Source organism: Acanthochromis polyacanthus, chromosome 6 (assembly GCF_021347895.1).
Source record: "Acanthochromis polyacanthus isolate Apoly-LR-REF ecotype Palm Island chromosome 6, KAUST_Apoly_ChrSc, whole genome shotgun sequence".
Classification (NCBI taxonomy): Eukaryota; Metazoa; Chordata; class Actinopteri; family Pomacentridae; genus Acanthochromis; species Acanthochromis polyacanthus.
Window position 1 is genome coordinate 14,070,968 of NC_067118.1, and position 21,582 is coordinate 14,092,549.

Consider the following 21,582-nt stretch of genomic DNA (forward strand, 5'->3'; position numbering starts at 1 on the left):
TTCATGATTGTTCTTCATTCATTCTCCATTAGAGTGAATCAGTTTTAGTCTAAACATCCCATAATGTGTGAAGTTGAGCTCATCTGCCACCATTCAGACAAACATGCTTACTGATTACAGATTTACCAGAAATGTTAGAAACATTTTTGGTTTTTCTGCTCGTTCTAAACAGTCTACTTTTAGTTTTGGTCTCAGATTTAGAATCAGGACCAACGTAGCGATCAAAACAAAGAAATGTGGGATTAGAGTCCAAAACATCAGACTGGAGTGAACCCAATAAATCAGCTGATTCTGCATAAATGAACAGAAAACCTGGAGATTTTTAAGATACTGTACACAAAAACACTTGATTTATCTACTAAACATGACCACTACAGAAGTAGAAGCTGTTTGGTGTTATATTCACCACCGTTCAACAGTCTGGGCTCACTGAGAAATGTTCTGATTGTTGAAAGAAAAGCAGTTTTTTAATCAGTGAAGATCACATGAAATGAATGATAAATCCAGTGTAGACATAGTTAATGTGGTAAATGACTATTGTAGCTGTAAACAGCTGATGTTTAATGGAATATCTCCATAGGGGTACAGAGGAACATTTCCAGCAACCATCACTCCTGTCTTCTAATGCTACATTGTGTTAGCTAATGGTGCTGAAAGGCTCACTGATGATTAGAAAACCCTTGTACAATTCTACAGTTTCATTTAGCAGACGCTTTTCTCCAAAGCGACGTACAACACAAGCAAGAATTCAGTTTTTTGTTGTTTAATTTGTTTTTTCAACTTTGTCAGCTCTAAATAAGTGCTGGGTTTTGGACCACCTGACTTATTCTACCCTTAAGGTGGAGTCAGATTAAGTGCCTAGGTGTTCTCTGAACAACTGAGTCTTCAATTGTCTTTTAAAAGTATAAAGGGACTCAGCAGAACGCACAGAGATTGGTAGTTTGTTCCACCATTTGGGAACAACAGAGGAGAAGAGTCTGGCTAGAGATTTCAAGCCGTGCTGGGCTGGATGCACCAGGCGTCTCTCACATGCAGAGCGAAGTGGGCGTGAAGGGGAGTAGACCTGGATCAGGGAATCCAGGTAGGCTGGGGCCGTTCTTGTAAGTGTTTTGATTCTGGCTGCAACTGGAACCCAGTGAAGGGAGATGAACAGGGGAGTGACATGAGCTCTTTTGGGCTGGTTGAAGACCAGACGTGCTGCTGCATTCTGGATCATCTGCTGAGGTTTGACTGTACATGCAGGGAGGCCTGCCAGAAGAGAGTTGCAGTAGTCAATGCGTGACATCACAAGAGCCTGAACCAGAAGTTGTGTGGCCTGTTGGGTCAGGAAGGGTCTGATCTTCCTGATGTTGTAGAGGGCATAACGACAAGATCGAGACACTGAGGCCACGTGAACCTTAAAGGTCAGCTGGTCATCAATCATGACACCCAGGTTTCTGGCTGAGTTTGTGGACACAAGTAGGCTCGAGTGAAGTCGGACACTGATCTGAGGCTGAACAGATGGACAAGCTGGAAAGACCATGAGTTCAGTCTTAGACAGATTCAGCTGAAGGTGCCGTTCCTTCATCCATGTGGAGATATCAGCCAGACATGCTGATATCCGAGCTGAAACTGTTGTGTCGTCAGGTGGAAAAGAGAGGAAAAGCTGAGTGTCGTCAGAATTACAGTGGTAGGAGAAGCCATGGGAGCGGATCACTGCACCAAGTGAGGTGGTGTACAGAGAGAAGAGTAAGGGACCAAGCACTGACCCCTGAGGGACCCCAGTTGATAGGTCATGTGACCTTGACACCTCCCCTCACCATGTTACTCTGAAGGATCTGCCTGTGAGGTAGGACTTGAACCACAACAGGACAGAACCTGAGATGCCGAGCTCAGAGAGTGGAGAGGAGGATTTGATGGTTCACGGTGTCAAAGGCAGCAGACAAGTCCAGCAGCAGTAGGACAGAGGACTGACCAGCAGCTCTCACCAGCCGCAGAGATTCTGTGACTGATAGGAGTGCAGTCTCAGTGGAGTGGTCGCACCTGAAGCCTGACTGAAAAGGGTCAAGTGGGTTGTTGTTCCGCAGATGTTCAGAGACCTGGTTAAATACTGAGCGCTCCAGTATTTTTGACAGGAATGGTAGAAGTGAGACTGGCCTGTAGTTTTCAACCTGGGCTGGGTTGAGATGAGGCTTTTTGAGCAGTGGGGTGACGCAGGCTTGTTTAAAAAGTAGCAGGAAAGATGCCAGTTTCCAGGGAGGAGTTGACAATGTGCGTGACTGCAGGTTTGATTGTGAGCAAGATGGTCTGCAGGATGCTGGTGGGTATTGGATCGAGAGGACAGTTGTAGGTTTAGAGCTCAGAAGAAGCCTGGAGACCTCATCCTCGCTCAGAGGAGCAAAAGAGCAGAGTGAAGGAGCAGTAGTGGGTTAGAGCTGACTGGACTGGTCAGGCTCAGAGAACTGGTTGCTGGTTGCAGCCACCTTTTCAGTGAAAAAGGAGGCAAACATGTCTGGAGTCAGCTCAGTGGACGGCTGAGCAGCTGGAGGAGAAAGCAAGGAGTTGAACGCCATAAACAGTTTTCTGGAATCAGAAGCTGAACAGATCTTGTTCTGATAAAAAGTTTTCTTTGCAGACTGCAAGCAGGAGGTAAAGGAAGCAAGTTTCTGTTTGTATGAGGACAAATCAGTGGGTTTTGGGATTTACGCCACTTTCTTTCTGCTGCCCTGAGTCCAGTTCTTTGTTCTCTCAGAACTTGAGAGAGCCATGGACTTGGTTGTTTTTTCTTGGCCGGTTTGGACACCAGGGGGCAGAGTTTGTCCAAAGAGGATGCCAGAGAGGAACAGAGTGTTTCAGTAGCCTCATTAACAGGAAGGGAGGAGAAGTGTGAGAGGTCAGGCATGACAGAGCTCACCTCCTCAGACAGCTGAGTTGCTGTGAGGGACTTCAGGTTTCTGCAGAAGGAGACCATCTGTGTTGGTGACTGCAAATTTTACCAAGAAATGGTCTGACAGGCGTAGTGCAGTAACTGTCACCTCTGCTATGGAGCAGTTACGAGTCAGCTCCAAGTCAAGGACCTTACCAGCTTTGTGGGTGGGAGGAGATGGAGCCAGTACAAGTGCAAAAGAGGAGATGAGTGCCAAAAAGTCATGAGCCTGAGGTCTGTCAATGTGAATGTTCATGTCTGCCATGACAATCAGTGGTGTGCCATCATCAGGGATGTCAGAGAGTAACATGTCCATTTCAGAGACAAAGTCATCCAGATTACCCCCTGGTGGGCGGTACACAACCAGAATATATGCTTTGATGAGAGTAGTGACCTTTAAAGCATGATATTCAAATGCTGTGTTGTTGTTCGATGGGCGCAGTGCAGAGAGAGACCAGTTGTCTGGAATGAGCATGCCAGCAGTTATGTTAGCACACGGATAAACGTGGGAGTTTTGGTCTGGGTCCCTAAACTTTAGAACGGTGGTGTATATTAACAGTTCCTACCAATAGTCCTCTCTTTGCAGTAAAAATTTTGCTTTTTAATATAATAAATGTTCATATTCTACTATATTCTGCATCATAACAAGCAGTTTTTTGCAGAAGAAGAGTCGGATGATTCATAAACGGCTTCTTGTATAGAACGTGCTTAAAAAACCTGGTTAAAGGAAGTTAAGAACCGCCGTGGTGATTCAGGTTATCTCTGCTTGTAGTTTTAGATTTTCTTGAAAACATTTTACACAAAAAAACCCCTGAGTATGTTGAAGTTACTCCTTATAAATATGACTCTAAACGACAGAGGCTTCAAAAATATGTGAGAACCAAGTTTAGAAGTGTTTTCTAAAGAAAATCTGCTTGTTTTCCTGAATAAAACCCGATGGTGCATCGCTGCAACACAACAGGACGCTTCTTAAAGTGGAACAAACCGACTCGTCTTTGTTCCGCTGGACGTCTGCATTGAGACACCAGCGGCTGAAACATTATTTTCCTGCCACGTCTCTGGCAGCAGATCCTCCCTGAATGGAAACAGGGAGTTAAAGGACATGAAAGAGGGTCCTGCTGCTGTTATTACTCAGGATTCTATCTGAAACGAGGACGCCGAGGAGCACACATTCCTCTTCCTGCTGACGGACGACGACTACTGGAGGAACATCCTGCTATTGTGGATCTTCTTCGTTATCTTTAGTGTCTGTTTCATCTGTTTTAAAGCTGAAAAAAGAAGCAGAGAGAGGATGGGGAGTCCTCTGGTTGATTATCCTGAATGCTAAGAGTCTCTGAGCACAAAGGATAAGATCTCTTTAGTAAATGAAGTGGAGGCCGAGCAGAGAGAACAAGTGTCGCCCCGCTGGGTTTACTTAGTCAACGTCTGCAGCTTCTCTCTGTCTCAGTGTGCAGCGGCGATAGCATCTGGATATTAAAGAAAGCCTCAGAAAACGAGAGTCCTCCTCCTCCGACCCGCCGGCCTGGAGAAGTTTGCAATTGGATAAGAGTTTTTAAAGCCAGAGTCCGGATAAGAGCCGGGAGATTAATTCAGCGATACAGCTCTTCAAGGAAATTGGATGGATTGAAATGAAATAAAGAAGCACATTTAATACCTGCTCCTAAAATAAAATCTCATCTCTCAGTTTCTGCTCACATCTCTGCAGTGTAAACAGCTGCTCTCATGGAAGGTAAGAAAAACAGAAATACAGTGAAGAGAAAAGGAGTGTTTTATCCTGCAGCCGGCTCAGAGTTTGTGATCATGAGTCTTGTTGTCTAGTTTTATTGTGTGAGCCGTTTCCTCTGAGAGTTGTGTTTGTGGGCAGCTGCTCTTTAGCCTCCACAGGTTTTATCAAATTAAATCAGAAAAAAGAATCAATCAAAATCATTCACAGGGACTGTGGCGATAGCCAAAGGTTATATAGACCCTCCAGGAAAACGCCCCATCCAGCTTCACCGCTTTCTGACACAGAGAAGACGAATTTATGAACGGGAAAGTGAACGTTATGTCAAAAAACATACTGATCCATACAGTGCCTTGTGAAAGTATTCGGCCCCCTTGAACTTTTCAACCTTTCGCTACATTTCAGGCTTCAAACATAAAGATATAAAATTTTAATTTTTTGTCAAGAATCAACAAGTGGGACACAATCGTGAAGTGGAACGAAATTTATTGGATATTTTATACTTTTTTAACAAATAAAAACCTGAAAAGTGGGGTGTGCAATATTATTGGGCCCCTTTACTTTCAGTGCAGCAAACTCACTCCAGAAGTTCAGTGAGGATCTCTGAATGATCCAATGTTGTCCTAAATGACTGATGATGATAAATAGAATCCACCTGTGTGTAATCAAGTCTCCGTATAAATGCACCTGCTCTGTGATAGTCTCAGGGTTCTGTTTAAAGTGCAGAGAGCATCATGAAGACCAAGGAACACACCAGGCAGGTCCCAGATACTGTTGTGGAGAAGTTTAAAGCTGGATTTGGATACAAAAAGATTTCCCAAGCTTTAAACATCTCAAGGAGCACTGTGCAAGCAATCATATTGAAATGGAAGGAGTATCAGACCACTGCAGATCTACCAAGACCCGGCCGTCCCTCTAAACTTTCACCTGGAACAAGGAGAAGACTGATCAGAGATGCAGCCAAGAGGCCCATGATCACTCTGGATGAACTGCAGAGATCTACAGCTGAGGTGGGAGAGTCTGTCCATAGGACAACAATCAGTCGTACACTGCACAAATCTGGCCTTTATGGAAGAGTGGCAAGAAGAAAGCCATTTCTCAAAGATATCCATAAAAAGTCTGGTTTGAAGTTTGCCACAAGCCACCTGGGAGACACACCAAACATGTGGAAGAAGGTGCTCTGGTCAGATGAAACCAAAATCCAACTTTTTGGCCACAATGCAAAACGATATGTTTGGCGTAAAAGCAACACAGCTCATCCCCTGAACACACCATCCCCACTGTCAAACATGGTGGTGGCAGCCTCATGGTTTGGGCCTGCTTTTCTTCAGCAGGGACAGGGAAGATGGTTCAAACTGATGGGAAGATGAATGGAGCCAAATACAGGAGCATTCTGGAAGAAAACCTGTTGGAGTCTGCAAAAGACCTGAGACTGGGACGGAGATTTATCTTCCAACAGGACAATGATCCAAAACATAAAGCCAAATCTACAATGGAATGGTTCACAAATAAACGTATCCAGGTGTTAGAATGGCCAAGTCAAAGTCCAGACCTGAATCCAATCCAGAATCTGTGGGCAGAGCTGAAGACTGCTGTTCACAAACGCTCTCCATCCAACCTCACTGAGCTCCAGCTGTTTTGCAGGAAGAATGGGCAAGAATTTCAGTCTGTGGATGTGCAAAACTGATAGACATACCCCAAGCGACTTGCAGCTGTAATTGCAGCAAAAGGTGGCGCTACAAAGTATTAATGCAAGGGGGCCCAATAATATTGCACGCCCCACTTTTCAGGTTTTTATTTGTTAAAAAAGTTTAAAATATCCAATAAATTTTGTTCCACTTCACGATTGTGTCCCAATTGTTGTTGATTCTTGACAAAAAATTAAAATTTTATATCTTCATGTTTGAAGCCTGAAATGTGGCGAAAGGTTGAAAAGTTCAAGGGGGCTGAATACTTTCACAAGGCACTGTATGTTTGCACATTTTTAAGTGGTTATATGGAAATTCAGGACCTTTTCTAGTGGGTATAAGGCGTATGCCTGCGTGTTTACACCCCTGGGTATGCGTATCTTTGTGCATTTTTAAGTGGGTATACGGAAAGTTGGAACATTTATCATGGGTATACGGCGTATACCTGCGTGTCACGTAGACTACACCACTGGGTGTGATTAAGATTCAGATATGAAAATAAAATCAAACCCGTCGTTGCAGTAGTTTTTCCGGTTGTAGCACATCCGTTTGAAATACGTTCTCAGTGGCACAAAATATCCTCCGCTTGAAATACATTGATTTGAATTTCATTGTATGCAGCACGAAAAACATGACAAAATCGTGTCGGTGTGCACGAAACCATAGATTAATTTACGTGACAGTTTCATGAATCCTTGTGAGACCGGGTTGTATATTGTAGGCTGAAAAATACAGCATTCGTGTCTGAGCTATCCATAGGTAGCTGTCGCTCTGCATACTATTCTAATTTGAGGTCAACGTTAGCTTAATGCTATAAACAGTTTACGTTACGCTCATAACTCCCGACTCCCTCCTGAAATCATGATATTCGCGGTCAGTCGGTAGAAGCGTGTTTGGTCCTGCGTGTGTACTAACTGCATGTTTGTGTTGCAGTAATGTTGGAAAACTACAGCGATGCTTTTCAAAGTGCAGTACTGTGGAAAGAAGAAATATATCAAGCTAAATGGAGTCTCACATTCAGCTTTTCTTCAGGAGGGTAATGTTAATATTTCTGCGTCGTGTACCCACAGGCACCATATAACTACTCTGTCACATGATTTTTATTTTTCTCTTAGAACCATTCTTACTTGTGTTCGCTTGACATTATCATAGTAGCGTTAATCCTGTTGGTACAAAAATTGGGGTAATGTGCAGGTGGGACTTAAGGAACAACTTCAAGTCTATGTTTCCTAATATTAGTTTGCATAGTAATATACACTGCTCAAAAAAACTAAAGGAACACTTTGAAAACACATCATATTTCAATATAGGGAAAAAAACAAACTGGATCTTAGCATTGATATGGACTGGATAATGTGTTAGGAATGAAAAGTGCCACATTATTTGATGGAATGAAAATGATCAACCCCCAGGAGGACTAAATTCAAGACACCCCAAAACCAAAGTGAAAAACTGATGTGGCAGGCTGGTCCATCTTTCTGAAATTCCTTGGCAGCAACTCAAAATGGTATTCAGTAGTTTGTATGGCCTCCATGTGCTTGTATGCATGACTGACGATGTCAGGACAAGCTCTGAATGAGACGATGGATGGTGTTCTGGGGTATCTCCTCCCAGAACTGGACCAGGGCATCGCTGAGCTCCTGGACAGTCTGAGGAGCAACCTGATGGTGTCTGATGGAACAAAACATAATGTTCCAAAGGTGTTCTATTGGATTCAGGTCAGGTGAGCGTGGGGGCCAGCTAATGCTATCAGTTCCTTCATCCTCCAGGAACTGCATGAGTTCTCTTACCACATAAGACTGGGCATTGTCGTGCACCAGAAGGAATCCAGGACCACTGCACCAATGTAGGGTCTGACAATGGGTCAAAGGATTTCATCCTGATACCTAAAGGCAGTCAGAATGCCATTGTCCAGCCTGTAGAGGTCTGTGTGTCCCTCCATGGATATGCCTCCCCACACCATCACTGGCCCACCACCAAACCAGTCATCCTGAACAATGTTACAGGCAGCATAACGTTCTCCACGGCTTCTCCAGACCCTTTCATGTCTGTCACATGAGCTCAGGGTGAACCTGCTCTCATCTGTGAAAAGCACAGGGCACCAGTGGTGGACCTGCAGATTCCTGTGTTCTATGGCAAATGCCAGCCGAGCTCCACGGTGCCAGTCAGCGAGCACAGCGGGGACTAGAGGATGCTGGGCCCTCAGACCACTCTCATTACATCTCTTTCTGATTGTTTGATCAGAGACATTCACACCAGTGGTCTGCTGGAGCTCATTCTGTAGAGCTATTGCAGTGCTCATCCTGTTCCTCCTTGCACAAAGGAGCAGATACCTGTCCTGCTGATGGGTTGAGGACCTTCTACAGCCCTGTCCAGCTCTCCCAGACTAACTGTCTGTCTCCTGGAATCTCCTCCATGCTCTTGAGAATGTGCTGGGAGACACAGCAAACCTTCTGGTAATGGCACGCATTGATGTTTCATCCTGGAGGAGTTGGACTGTCTGTGGAACCTCTGTAGGGTCCAGGTATCACCTCATGCTACCAGAAGTGACTCTGACCCTAGCCAAATGCAAAACTAGTGAAAAACAGTCAGAAAACATTAGGAAGAAAAAAATGTCAGTGTCCTTCACCTGTAAACTCATTCCTGTTTTGGGGGGTGTCTCATTGTTACCCCTCTAGTGCATCTGTTGTTAATTTCATGAACACCAAAGCAGCTGAAACTCACTAAAAAGCCCCTCAGTTACTTACTGACCAGATCAGTATCCCACATGTTTCACTGATTTGATGCTATACTTAGATTAAAAAGTGTTCCTTCATTTTTTTTGAGCAGTGTATGTACATATATGTATACACACACACACACACACACACACACACATATATATATATATATGTGTGTGTGTGTGTGTGTGTGTGTGTGTGTGTGTGTGTATATATATATATCTTTAAAAAAGTAGTGTCAGCAGCATTAGTTTTCTTTGTCAAGAGTTTCTGTTGAGCATTGATGTGAAATGAATATGTAGCAGCAGTGGACTATGAATCTATATCAGGTCATCCCAGACATGTTTATGCATATCCAAATGAACTTCACTGAATAGTCACTGTGAAGTGACAGCAGGCTAGCAAACTGAAAGGGTCTAGAATGACACCTACCTTTATGAATGACACTGTTGCCACTGATTTTAAAGTAATTTAATCTACAGATACAGTAACTGTTTTACAGTAGTTACTGAACACCAACAGGAATGTAGAAGCTGTATGATAATGGTCAGGCTCTTGATTACTTCAGCACAGCAGAGCATTAAGCCTTATGGAGGTAGACTACTTTCAGAGACAGGCCATTATCTTCTCATAAACTAAGTTTCAAAAATTACTCGTAGCCTGTACCTTAGGTAATTATTATGCTTAAAATTATGCTTATTATTATTATGAAATTATGCTTAAAGCTGATTGTTTTCCTGCTTTGTGACATTTTAAGCATAACAACCTCTGTATCTGTGACGGCAAGTTTAACATTACAGCATATTCCACGTTTCATTTCGGTTTTTTTGTATTCAAAGCTACAGAGAAGTTCAGCATACCCACTGAGACAGACATATATGTGGTGGATGACACTGGAACAGAAGTTGACAAAGAGGTCTTCAGTGATATCTTGGAGGAAAAATCTGACATCCTGTGGCCTATTTCTGATGTTGACTCTGTAGTGGGTAAATAACTGGACAGTTCCTATGTTCAGTTACAGTTTTCTGTCACACAAAATATTAGGTTTTCACGAGTTGGATTACCAATCTTTCAGAGCCCATCTGAGTAAAAACTAAGTGGACTGACTGATAACAGTGCTGACACAAATACTTACAAAAACAGTCTTTCCATCTAGTAGGTTATGTGGGGAATATTCATTTTACATATCTATTAAACTATCATGTTTTTATTGCTTTCTGCTTATTACTTATAATCATTTTAATTACTCTTTTGCTTATCAGTTACAGTCATCATTTTATTACTTTTAACTTATCACTTATAATCATCATTTTATCACTTTTTACTTATTGCTTATGATCATCATTTTATCACTTTTACTTACAATCATCATATTAATCACTTTTGCTTATTACTCATGATCATCATGTTATTACTTTTATTCATTACTTACAATCATCATTTAATTACTCTTTTACTTATTACTTACATTCATCATTAACCTTCGTTGATCATATTATGTGTGTCTGCAACTTGTATTAACCCTATAATCAAATGTAATAAAGTGCTTAAGAATGCATGTTTGAATTCTAGCTCTGAACAGGGTGAAAAGTGTTGATCTAAGCAGGGTGCAGGTTTCAACATCAGACCTAAGGAAAGTAAGTTTAAGATAAATGCTTCATGCTCCGCTTGACTAAAGGTTTGCGGTTACATCTGATCTTTCAAGAGTTGGGGGAAGAACTTTCCCCCTCGCTTCAAAACTGACAAACTGGAACAAGAATAGCATCTAGGATGGCAGTAGCGTGGTCAGGTGACAACTTCTTAATTAAAGTAAAGAACATCCGTTAAAAGTTGTGAAAAACTGAAAGAAAAAAGGGGGGTCTGCGGTTACAGAGATGAGCAACTTGTCACGTACTCACAGAAAGACAGAGAAAGGGTGAAAAGTTCAAACAACAGCTAGATGTTTAAACAAGAATAAAAGTTAAAGTATTAAACCATAAAACAATATTGGGGAATTAAGATTAAAATATAATGTTCATAAGAAAAATACTTAAAAGAAAATGTAATCAACAATGTCTTAAATTAACAGTAAATTGGGGACAGGCATAGAAATCCTATATTAACCTATGAGGATCCTAGAGTAAAATAGGGATAAGATCAGATTAATCTGCCTTATACAAATAATTAAATTATTGATATTGTTGTACTATTATGAAATATAAATTTAATAAGCTGAATTAATAAAACTCAAAGCTCAGCATAAATTCAGCAAGAAGCTCAGACCTGTTGTCTGCAGAAAGCTGAGTTGTAGTCTGTGTAAAACTCACAGGAAGTCACACCTCAGGAAGGCACATACACACACATGCAAAGTACTCTGATTACAGGGTGAAGACGGCTGTGGTTGGACGAAGACTGAAGACATCCGGCAGTGTGAACCAATCAGAAGACAACACCTTCTTAGTTAAAAACTCATGTAATAGTTTAGAATTCGCTCTTTGTTGTGAACAGCTGCATGCAGAGGAATACTGTCTTAGTTTAAGTCAGTCTGATGCCAGCTAGATCAACATGGAGTCTGCATGCATGTATTTTCTGTACTATCCAATGTGTTTTTACTAAATATTCTTAAATGAATATTTTGACTCTGAGTCATCCTTGTCTCCGAGTGTTTTTTCCTCATTAACAGTACCAAAGAATCCGCTTTCTGACAGTTACCTATCATGGCCTATGCTGCTTAAAACATGGCACACATCAGCCACCAAAACTGATATGTAGTCAATAACTGGCAAGGAAAAGCAGACAGAGTTTCCAGGAACCAGTCTCCCGATACTATCTCATCTCTTGAGCTTGTGGACTGTTGAATGAAACGGCAAGGAGAAAGTTTTTTTAGAAAATTATGTGGTCCCCCTTTTTCAGATTTGTCCGTCCTGTCCTCGTGCACAGACACCTTGTCACTGTCATCTCGCTCATCAGACAGTGATGCTTCTCTGATGTCGCCAAAAAGACAGCGCCTTGATGACACCCTTCTTATGTTCCCAAAAAGTCAGCATATCGATGATAGTGTCACGCCCTCTTCCTCTCCGGTGCGGTGGCTCTGCTGATTTCTAGCAGCTGTGGACGAGCCCAGCTGCTCGTAATTGGCAATCATCGGCTGATAAAAGCCTGGCTCTGCCTCAGCTCTGACGCTGGGCCGTTACACGCTGCACGCTGCCACAACGAGCCACTCTCTGGATTACCTCGTCTGCTCATCACCCGTTCTCCACTCCACACCTCTCCTCCATCTGCTTCTGGTCCATCTACTCCTCAGCTCTCATCACATACCCACCACCGGCTCCCTCAGCTCAGCCCCTCACCTCGTCTCCCATCCCCCGGACATAACGCGAGCCACCCTCCCTGTTAGTATAGTTTTATTTTAGCCCTTTCCACGGCCGTCTGGTCTGCCCTCAGTTAGTTTAGTTTTGCCCCTCTTTCTGTTTTTTGTCTCTGTGCCTCCCCTGAGGAGTGATTTTATGTTCTTATTAAAACTCCTTTATTAATTTAACTGCCTGTCTGTTGCCTGCTGCTTGGGTTCACCCACCGGTTTCTTAACAGATAGTTCATCACAAGCCAAAGAGGTGAAACATTTCTCCTTATGTCATAAATATTGGTATTTTTGGCATTTTGTTTGTTGGTCTTACTCTTTTCTTCTAACCTTGCCAGAAAGTTGATTTCTCGCGATATTTGTGAGTTCACAAATCTCTCAAGAAACCATCTTGCTCCGCTCCCGCATTCACTGTTTGTACAGAGCCAAGTTGGCACGGGCCAATCACGCAGCAGTATTCGTGTGTGGGGCGGGATATCCGGGTGTGAAGACGACACCAAGCGCCAGTAGATCAAAACAAACACGGCAACGGAGGACAACGATCGTATAGATGCTGCTATTAAGTCAGTTTTAGCTGAATCTCGTGTCGCTTCTTTGAAGGAAGAACAACGAGAGGCTCTTTGCGCATTTCTGGATGGTAAAGATGTTTGTGCTTTTTTACCTACGGGTTTTGGTCAGAGTTTAATCTACCAATTGGCTCCGCTCGTTGTGAAGATCCCGCGATTGGCTAAAAACAAACCTGTCAGAGGCGGGACATACTGTTGCATTGTCCAATCCGTGCCTCTTTCCTCCGAACGGATTTACATGGAGCGGTCCCAGATTGATATTGTGGAGTACTATCAAGTACTACACAATTATTAATCTGGATATTGCCAGGTTACTTTTCTTCTTCCTCTCACCAAGTTTATCAAAAGAGTTCTGGAACAAAAGCCTGGAAGTGAGAAGATACTTAAAGAATTTGCAATGAGAGGAGAGATGAAGGACCGAACACGTCGTGAACTCGTCAACATTGTTGTTGCTGATCTGGTGGAAAAGTACGGGTAAGTGAAATGCATCATGGTTCATGATTTAGTGAAGAGTGCGTTCATAGTATTTAATGTCAGACATCATTGTCACAATAGACACAGCAAGTGATGAACAGTAAATGGCAAAGGCCAATGAGCAGTCGTCTGGAATCACCTTGGAGTGAGCTGGTTTTATTGAGATAATGATGTAAACACCAGGACACTGCTATTGTTTAGTTATAGTTATACTTTAGCCTATTCATATGGCGCCTCCAAACAACGTGGACCTCCAAATAGTGTGCCACTTTTGATGGTACTTAGATCTAATCTTGCTGAAAGACTGTTATAGGGGGTGGGTGTCTTCACTGAAAGGAGAAAGCTAATTCTTAACAGAAAGAAAGGATTGCTGTCAAGATTTCAAGAAATCACGATACAATAATACTAATGGATGCCAAACTAAACAGATCATATTGGTAATATTTCTAATACATTTTCTGATGCATTGGTTTTTTGTACATGGTGTCATTAACCCCCACAGGCGTGCTCCACCTATGGACAAAAGAACACAGTGCTCAGTGGGGATAGTAACATTGTTCTCCTCTCTAAAAGATCCCTACTCCAAAAAAGGCTATGTGAGTATAGATATCAAAATAAGGTTTTTGTTTCCCAGCACTTATGGTTGTGATCACAGCTTTTGTTGTTTCTCAAAAGTAATACACACAGGCTTCATTTTATCAGTATTGTTAAGTGTGCAAGTAGCTTGGGGAGAATTAACACCATTGATAGTAATAGCTAATGCAAGATTGCAATCAAAGTTAGCAATATTTTGTTTGTGAAGATTGTTCTCTAACCCTTTAAGCTGCAGTCAATTTCAGCCATTTTCAGTACAAAAAATCGCTAACATTTGTAAATAAAAATATGACGAGAAATACAAATATATTGGACGCGCATCGCGAGGTGCATTTCCTTGAAAACGACCGATTCGTGGATTATAAACCGACTTCAGGACATGTTTTGGACAAAATGTTTTACTGGCTTGTGTCGTCTGGATGTCCAAGGTTGGATTATGGCCGTTTTTTGGGGAATATTTTCATCTGTGTATAATAATGAACCCGGAAATGTGAGTCGCGCTGTGTACGTTGAAGCCGTGTACAGAGAACGGATGGATGGATATTCGTTTTTGTCGGACAAATGTGTTTTTCTCACCCGCTGTGGTAATCACATCTGAAAGTGGTTTATACCGGCGGATTCATGAGAATCTAAGCTTTCCATCGGCGTATAGTGTTCGTATAAGCGCGTTTGCAGTTTCAGACATTTAGCAAATTGCTTATGCAGATCTCAAAGTGTACCGCGGGCGGGACACTGAAGCACAACTGAAGTGCAACGGGTTAAGCATTTCCAACTCTGTCAATTATGTTTAGAAACACTTTTTTGATGCAAAGAGCAATGAGGGCTACATTGCCTGGAAGCTTAAAAACACACAAGAACTCAGAAGTGGCAGTAACTGTGGAGGTAGGAGAAGGAGCTGTCACACCTCAGACAGAAGTGGGCCAGAGTTGGAGAGAGAAGTGACTAAGGAGCAACAGTTGGAGGGAGACCAGTGTTGTGAGGCCATATCTCTCCTGAAACACAGCACAGATGAAGAACAGATCTTCATAAAAATGAGAGAAACCTTCCATCACAGACAAAAGTTGATCCACGATCCTGAGCAAAGCAGCACAGTGCTAGCCTAGCTTAGCTAGACTGTATTCCCGTTATAAGGGATATACAGGAATACGGTCTAGCCCTCCTCCATTGACACATTTTGACAGGTTTTCAAGCTCCGAGCAGATCAGACCGAACCAATCAGAGCACCAGAGGTGGGAGTTAACGATGCGACCGCAACAGAGCGAGGTTTCTCTCGTGCGCTTTCCTCTGTTTTGCACAAGCCATAACTGTTTGGACTACTTCTTCTTCTTCTTCTTCTTCTTTTAATTCCGGCAGGCTGTACGATAGAATGCGTAATGCTGCCCTCCACTGTTGAAAGGGAGAGCTTAGATTTTCCTCAGGACCCCTGTACGGCGAAGGAAGCTGTTAAAACTACAAAACATCATCTTTTAGGTGTTGCAAGACTTTGACATGTTATTTGGAGCTGAGACTGCATCAAAACTCCTTGAGAAATGGGGAACACTCAAGCCCAAAGTCATACAGCAAACCAAAAGCCACCCCTGCTTGACTACTTCATCCAGTCTGCGGAGGAGAACCCTGATGAGGATGGTGAGGTCCCAGGTAAATTATTTATATTAACCTGGTGTATCTCTGACCACCTTCTGGAAAGTTGATTAATCTATCAACCACCAGAAATGGTTGTTTAGACAAATAGTGTTTTTTAGCTTTTCAGATTTCAATATTTATGTATCAGTATTTATGTCCCTATCCCCTTCTAAGGTTGGGATAGTGACATGGCTTCGCTGCTACTGCTGGCCTTCCTCCTGCCACCACCGCCAAGTGGAAAGAAGGGAGCTGTGAAGATCAGTATCCAGGAAGCTGTGGACCATGTAATCAGGTTTCAAAAGGTCAGTGTGTTCTTTTTTCCATTTTTACCCATCCTGTAGGCAGTAGTGTACCTCATACTTCAAAAACAATAATTTTGGTCATTCCACTCCAAACATCTCAGATTACCTTTGAGGTAGGCAGCCACAGAAATACTAAACGGAGTACGTTTCGGCAAGGAAATACCTGAAATTACGTAAGGTCTGCATAGGTAGACAACACTGATGACCTGTCTGATGTCATATTTTCTTTGTGTGACCATGCTAGAAAAGAAAATGATTGCATTATGAAATGCTGAGCAGGTCTGGCATGGAAAAAGGCCATCAAAGGTTGTGTTTCTGTAAAAGTCTGACTTATCTAGCAAAATGTTACGTATAGTGTAGTTATCATTTTCTTTATTGTTATCGTACAGTCATGTCGCAGCCTTCAGGAGCGCTCTGGTACAGAGCAGCGGAGGCAGCCCTACATCCTAGCAGTTGGGACGACAAGAAGAAGCATCCATGAGCACTACATCACATTGGATGGTGAGCTCCTTCCCTGCAAGGCCAAGTCCTCCCTGTCAGCCTTTGATGAACTTTTCAAAACACATTATGTGTTTGGCATCTCTTATGACCAGGCCTTAAGCAGCATGTACAACATTAATGTAGGTCATTCTCACAAACCTCCTAGAGTCAAGGACCTTAGAGCTAAGCTCCTCAACTGAAGAGCTACGATGTATAAATGCTTTGTTTGCAAATCCACTTTTGTCTCCATTCAAAAGTTGATCCATCATCTCAAGCTTTCTCATTCCTTTTATCCTGGCAAAACAATTCAGTTAATGTGTGACCAGAATGGATGCTGCCAGAGATGTTCTACTTTTTCAGGCTTCAGAAAACATCTTCATAGTAAACACACCACTGAAAATCTATATCAAGTTGATATTAGACCAGTCACTCATTTAGTTGATGTGTCTGATCAGCAAATGGCTTCAAATTTCATTCCAGATCAGCCAGAGAACTCTCAAAGTTGTATTGAGACCAGGCAACATACCCAGGAAATGTGTGCATCCCTGACTGCAAAACTCCAAGGCTGTGGTGTGGCTACTACTGTTATAAAAACTGTTGTTGAAAATATGGAGGAACTTGTCGAGGAACTGCATTCTAACGTCAAAGAGGATGTTGTAAAATTACTCCCAAATGATGAAGACATGAGAAGAAATTTTGACAGTTATTTTGAGAGCCTTGACGATCCATTTAGTGAGCTGAAGAGTGAGACAAAATGGAAAAAAATTTTCTGTGAGAAATGGGGTACTGTAGAACCTGTTGAGATTGCCCTCGGTGTGAGGTATGACGTCAGAAGGAATGGAACCACTGGCATGTACAATCAAGTTCCTATAACAGACGATTTATTTTACATTCCTCTATTGGAAACTTTGAAGTTCATATTCACCAACCAAGAGATCTGTAATCATTTTGTGCAGCCTTGTGAGGAAACTGGGATTTACAAAGATTTCTGTGACGGGAACTATTTTAGAAATCACCCTCTGTTCTCTGTAAAACCAAATTCTCTCCAAATACAGATATTCTATGATGATTTTGAAACAGGAAATCCACTGGGATCCAAGCATGGTATCCATAAAGTTGGAAGTGTATACTTTGTTTTACGAAACCTGTCGCCCAAGATACACTCAGCTCTCATGAATATTCATCTTTTGGCACTTTTTCATACTGAGGATGTAAAGAAGTATGGATTTAATGCAATCTTAGAGCCCTTTGTACATGATCTGAAAATCCTTGAATGTACTGGAATTGAAGTTCCTTTTTCTGATGAACCATTCATGGAACAATTGCACAAGTGACTGGGGACAATTTGGGGTTGCACACACTACTTGGGTATGTTGAGTCCTTCAGTGCAAACCATTTTTGCCACTTTTGTCTAGTTGACAAAGACGTCACAGACAGTTTTCAGTGATGATCCATGAATAACACTGCGCAGTAAAGTACTGCGTGCTCAGCACTGCAATGACCTCATAGCAGATCCTACACTGCAGTCAACATTTGGCGTTAAGAGAACATGTTTACTCAATGATCTGCAGTACTTTCACGTTTGTGACAACTTTGCGGTCGACATTATGCATGACATATTAGGAGTGGGGCAATTTGAGCTGAAGTTTCTTTTTGGTTACCTCTCAGACACCAACATCATATCCAAGAAAGATGTTTGTAACCGAATATACTCATACAATTACGGCTTTGTTGAGCGAAAAAAATCGACCAACCAGAATCAACTTGGAGCAGTCTGGAAATGGAATTGGTCTCAGTGCCATTCAGACATTTTACTTAGTCCGGAATATGCCTTTAATATTTGGAGATACTGTGCATGAAGGAGATGCACACTGGAGACTTTCTGCTTCTGTTGCAAATTCTGAACATCATATTTTCACCAGTCATTACTGATGGCATGACGGTCTATCTTAAGCATCTCATTGTCGATCATCATAAACTTTTCAAAGAGCTTTACTCGCATCGCAAAATGATCCCGAAACATCACTTTATGACTCATTACCCCAGATCCATTCGAAAAATAGGCCCAATTCTTCATGTCTGGACAATGAGATTTGAAGCCAAACAGGTTTTTCAAGAACACAATCAAAAGTTTCAAAAATATCACAAAGTCATTAGCCCCAAAACATCAGCAGGCAGTAGCATACCACTGGGAATCAATGCCATTTGAAAGTGTTAACTGTGGACCAGTAAAAAATGTTCTGCTCAGTGATTTGCCAAATGGTGAGTTGATTGCAGGAGAACTGCAGGTTGGCTTGGACTGTGAAGTTCATGTGACTTCTTGGATCATTTGCTATGGGACAGAGTGTCGCCCAGGCCTTCTGGTTTGCTCAAACATAGGAGAGGAGTCTTTGGTTAAATAAGACATTGCTGTATTTGAAGGAGGGTACTTTCTTCTGACAGAGGACTTTGAGACGCTTAGTTTTGCAGAACATTTTCATTCCTTTCATGTGGTACAGGGAAATGACGAAAATGCTTCCCTGCTGAAAGTTGATGAGTTGCGCTTCTTTAAGCCATTTGATTTGCAGATAACTTCTGGTTTTGACAGACATGACAAATATGTTGTTCCTGTACATGTTTGGTTGAAAAACTCAACTTTCTTAACAGGTAGCCATTTTGATTTTGATCATCTTGTGTGGTGATTGTTATTTTTTTATTGTTTTCTTTGCCCAGAAGCTTCACTACTCTGGTGGTTCTTCTGTATGGTAATCCACATTGTCTTTTTGTTGTAACAGGATTTTTGGACTGTTGACTTATGAAATGTTTTTTTGCTTAAATGTCCAATGTGAGATCATTTTTTAATTAAAAAAAAAAAGGATTATTGTCCAAGTTAAAACCATTTATGAAACAAAGGCACTTTATATCCTGTGATGATCTGAATTCTTCATGACTGACCTGCCAGTTGCTCCAAACGTCTGTTATCTGCCTTGTTAACCTACCGAACAGCAGAAAGTAGGAATGAGTTGGTTCATTACGTCAGCATTTTGATAAGAAACAGGTTATACTATTTCTGTTAACATCACACATGTAAATGAAACATATATTGTTTTCAACAACATAATGTGTAGACTGTTCATTCCTGAAGTGTAAAAGACTGGACAATGTGACTGTTGTGTTACATGGCAAGTGTTCGTCTAAGAATTTGTGACACTGTTTCGTTGCTTTCAAAGAATACATTTTCACTTCCCAAGTGTTAAATAATTACCTCTTTAAAAGCACTGAAACAGTGTCAAAAAGTACTAATTATGGAATATATTTTCCATAATTAGTACTTTTGAATAATCAGCTCTGCAAAGTGTTCCTGAGACACAGGCTTGGTTGTACATTTTTTACTCGGTAAGGGCTCTAGGTTTACACTGCAAGGTGTTGGAAAACATCGAAACAGAGTCAGAAGGTATTAGTTTCAGAGTACATATGTAATCCTTAAGTGTTCAAATGTAACTCTATGTTTGGAGTATATATTTTCCTCTTTTGACGGTGTTCAGTGAACGCTGAAATCTTGGACCTATATATGCATGTTAAATGTAAACCTATAGAGTGCAATATACACTGTGATTTTTGCTGTGTATTTCTGCAACATATGTCAGGGTAGAGACTGCGATTTGGTAGAGTTGGAATTTCTACCAGTAGAGTTTGTGATTGTAATCTCTACCAGTAGAAACTCCAATCTGTCAAGTAAGATGCAGATGTTGAGGTCTCAGAGAGGACTCAGGCTCATTACGGCCCTAAGGTAACAAAGGTTTTGAAGCAGACAAATAAAGATTTTAAGAAGAAACATTATAAGTTAACCATATGATTATGCTTGCTAAATACATATATATTTTTTGAAGTGTTGATTTGATTGAAGTAATGATTCAGATGATTTATTATGTTCAGATTGAGAGGAATGATTTAAGAAGTGATTCTGTGTGAAGTAATCCTTGTTTAGGCTCTGTGTGTGTGTACAGGCCTCATAGGCTTGTGTGTCCAGGCCTTAAGAAAGCAGAAGTGCAGTAAACAACAGTCACCATGACTCGGCAGCCACAATGACATTGCAGCCTCCTCAGAAAAAAGGGAAGTTTGGGAAAAACCCAAAGGGTGGGCTGAAATGTGTGTGTGTTAAACAGAATGTGGACACTGTGTATTTGCTGTAACAACATGACTTCTGTATTACTGCTGTATGTGATGACAAGTTGATTGCATAAGTTAGACGGTGTCAGAGGGCGTACCTAGCCAGTTTTGTGTGTCTGGAGAGAGTATAAGAATGGGAGAGCAGAGACATTATTGGGGAGTTGTTCGCCGGAGCTGCTAGAAGAGCTGCAAAGGGAACTTGGCCGGAGTTCTGAAGAATCTTCACCTTCCTCTTTTGCCCGAGAGACGGGAAGACGACGCGGGACTTAGGCTCCAGAGATCGCTGAGGACATCGTTGGAAGCAAAGTCTTTTTCTGACTTTGTTCAACAAGCGAAGACCACACTCTGCCAAACGGAGAGTCCTAAGAGGTTCTGCAGTTATCCAGAAGAAACCGATAGAGGGAAGATCCGACTACACCCGAAGAGGCAAAGGAGGCAACAGCACTGGGCTGTTCCCCTCCCCGGGGCTGGGAGACCAGTGACCCACTACAGCCTGAACAGACGAGGGTTTTCCATCACCACCATACCACAGAGAAGACAGCTGGGGCGTAAGCACTAACGCTCCAGCCGATTCCAGAGATAACTGCCAGACCACGATTGGCTTACAGGACTCCTCCGCTCCCCCCTGCCGAGGGATAAGATCATTTTGTTCACAAAGAAGACATCGTACCGAGTCCTCTGGACAACTGAGTGCTTTTCCCAGACGCAAGACAAGACCGAGTGATACGGTAGTGGCCACGCTGTTCGCTCTCTCTCCTAAATTCAATAATTAGAGAAGATTGTCAGGTACGCTCAATTTAATTACTTTAGTATCATTTTTAATCAGAAATAATTAATTGTTTAATCATGAATTGATGCTGTGCTCTTGCTAAACTTGCTTAATAAAACGCTCTATTGCATTTAAAGAGAAGCCTAATGAAATTATTATAAACCACTGAAAATCTGCATAGTGGTAAAAAGTTAAGTTGATTGTGTGCATTCAATCCAATGGTTCTTAAAGGTTACTTAGTCCAAAGTGAGA

At 41.9% G+C, this 21,582-nt stretch overlaps 1 protein-coding gene across 4 annotated transcripts; it reads left to right on the forward strand.

Moving 5' to 3' along the window:
- The first annotated feature begins 758 nt into the window (after nt 1-758).
- LOC127534369 (uncharacterized) lies at nt 759-19,290 on the forward strand. Of its 4 annotated transcripts, XM_051949398.1 has the most exons (6): nt 759-4,634; nt 7,250-7,352; nt 9,876-14,009; nt 15,361-15,645; nt 15,805-15,932; nt 16,322-19,290. In XM_051949398.1, exon 6 carries the CDS (start codon nt 16,622-16,624, stop codon nt 17,744-17,746), a length of 1,125 nt encoding a protein of 374 aa, XP_051805358.1. In that variant the 5' UTR covers nt 759-4,634; nt 7,250-7,352; nt 9,876-14,009; nt 15,361-15,645; nt 15,805-15,932; nt 16,322-16,621; the 3' UTR covers nt 17,747-19,290. The 4 variants fall into 4 exon arrangements, with proteins under 4 accessions (XP_051805358.1, XP_051805357.1, XP_051805359.1 ...); XM_051949397.1 differs by lacking the exons at nt 759-4,634; nt 7,250-7,352 and having other exon boundaries at nt 9,231-13,413; nt 13,916-14,009; XM_051949399.1 differs by lacking the exons at nt 759-4,634; nt 7,250-7,352 and having other exon boundaries at nt 9,231-13,413; nt 13,916-14,009; nt 15,478-15,645.
- The last annotated feature ends 2,292 nt before the right edge of the window (nt 19,291-21,582 follow it).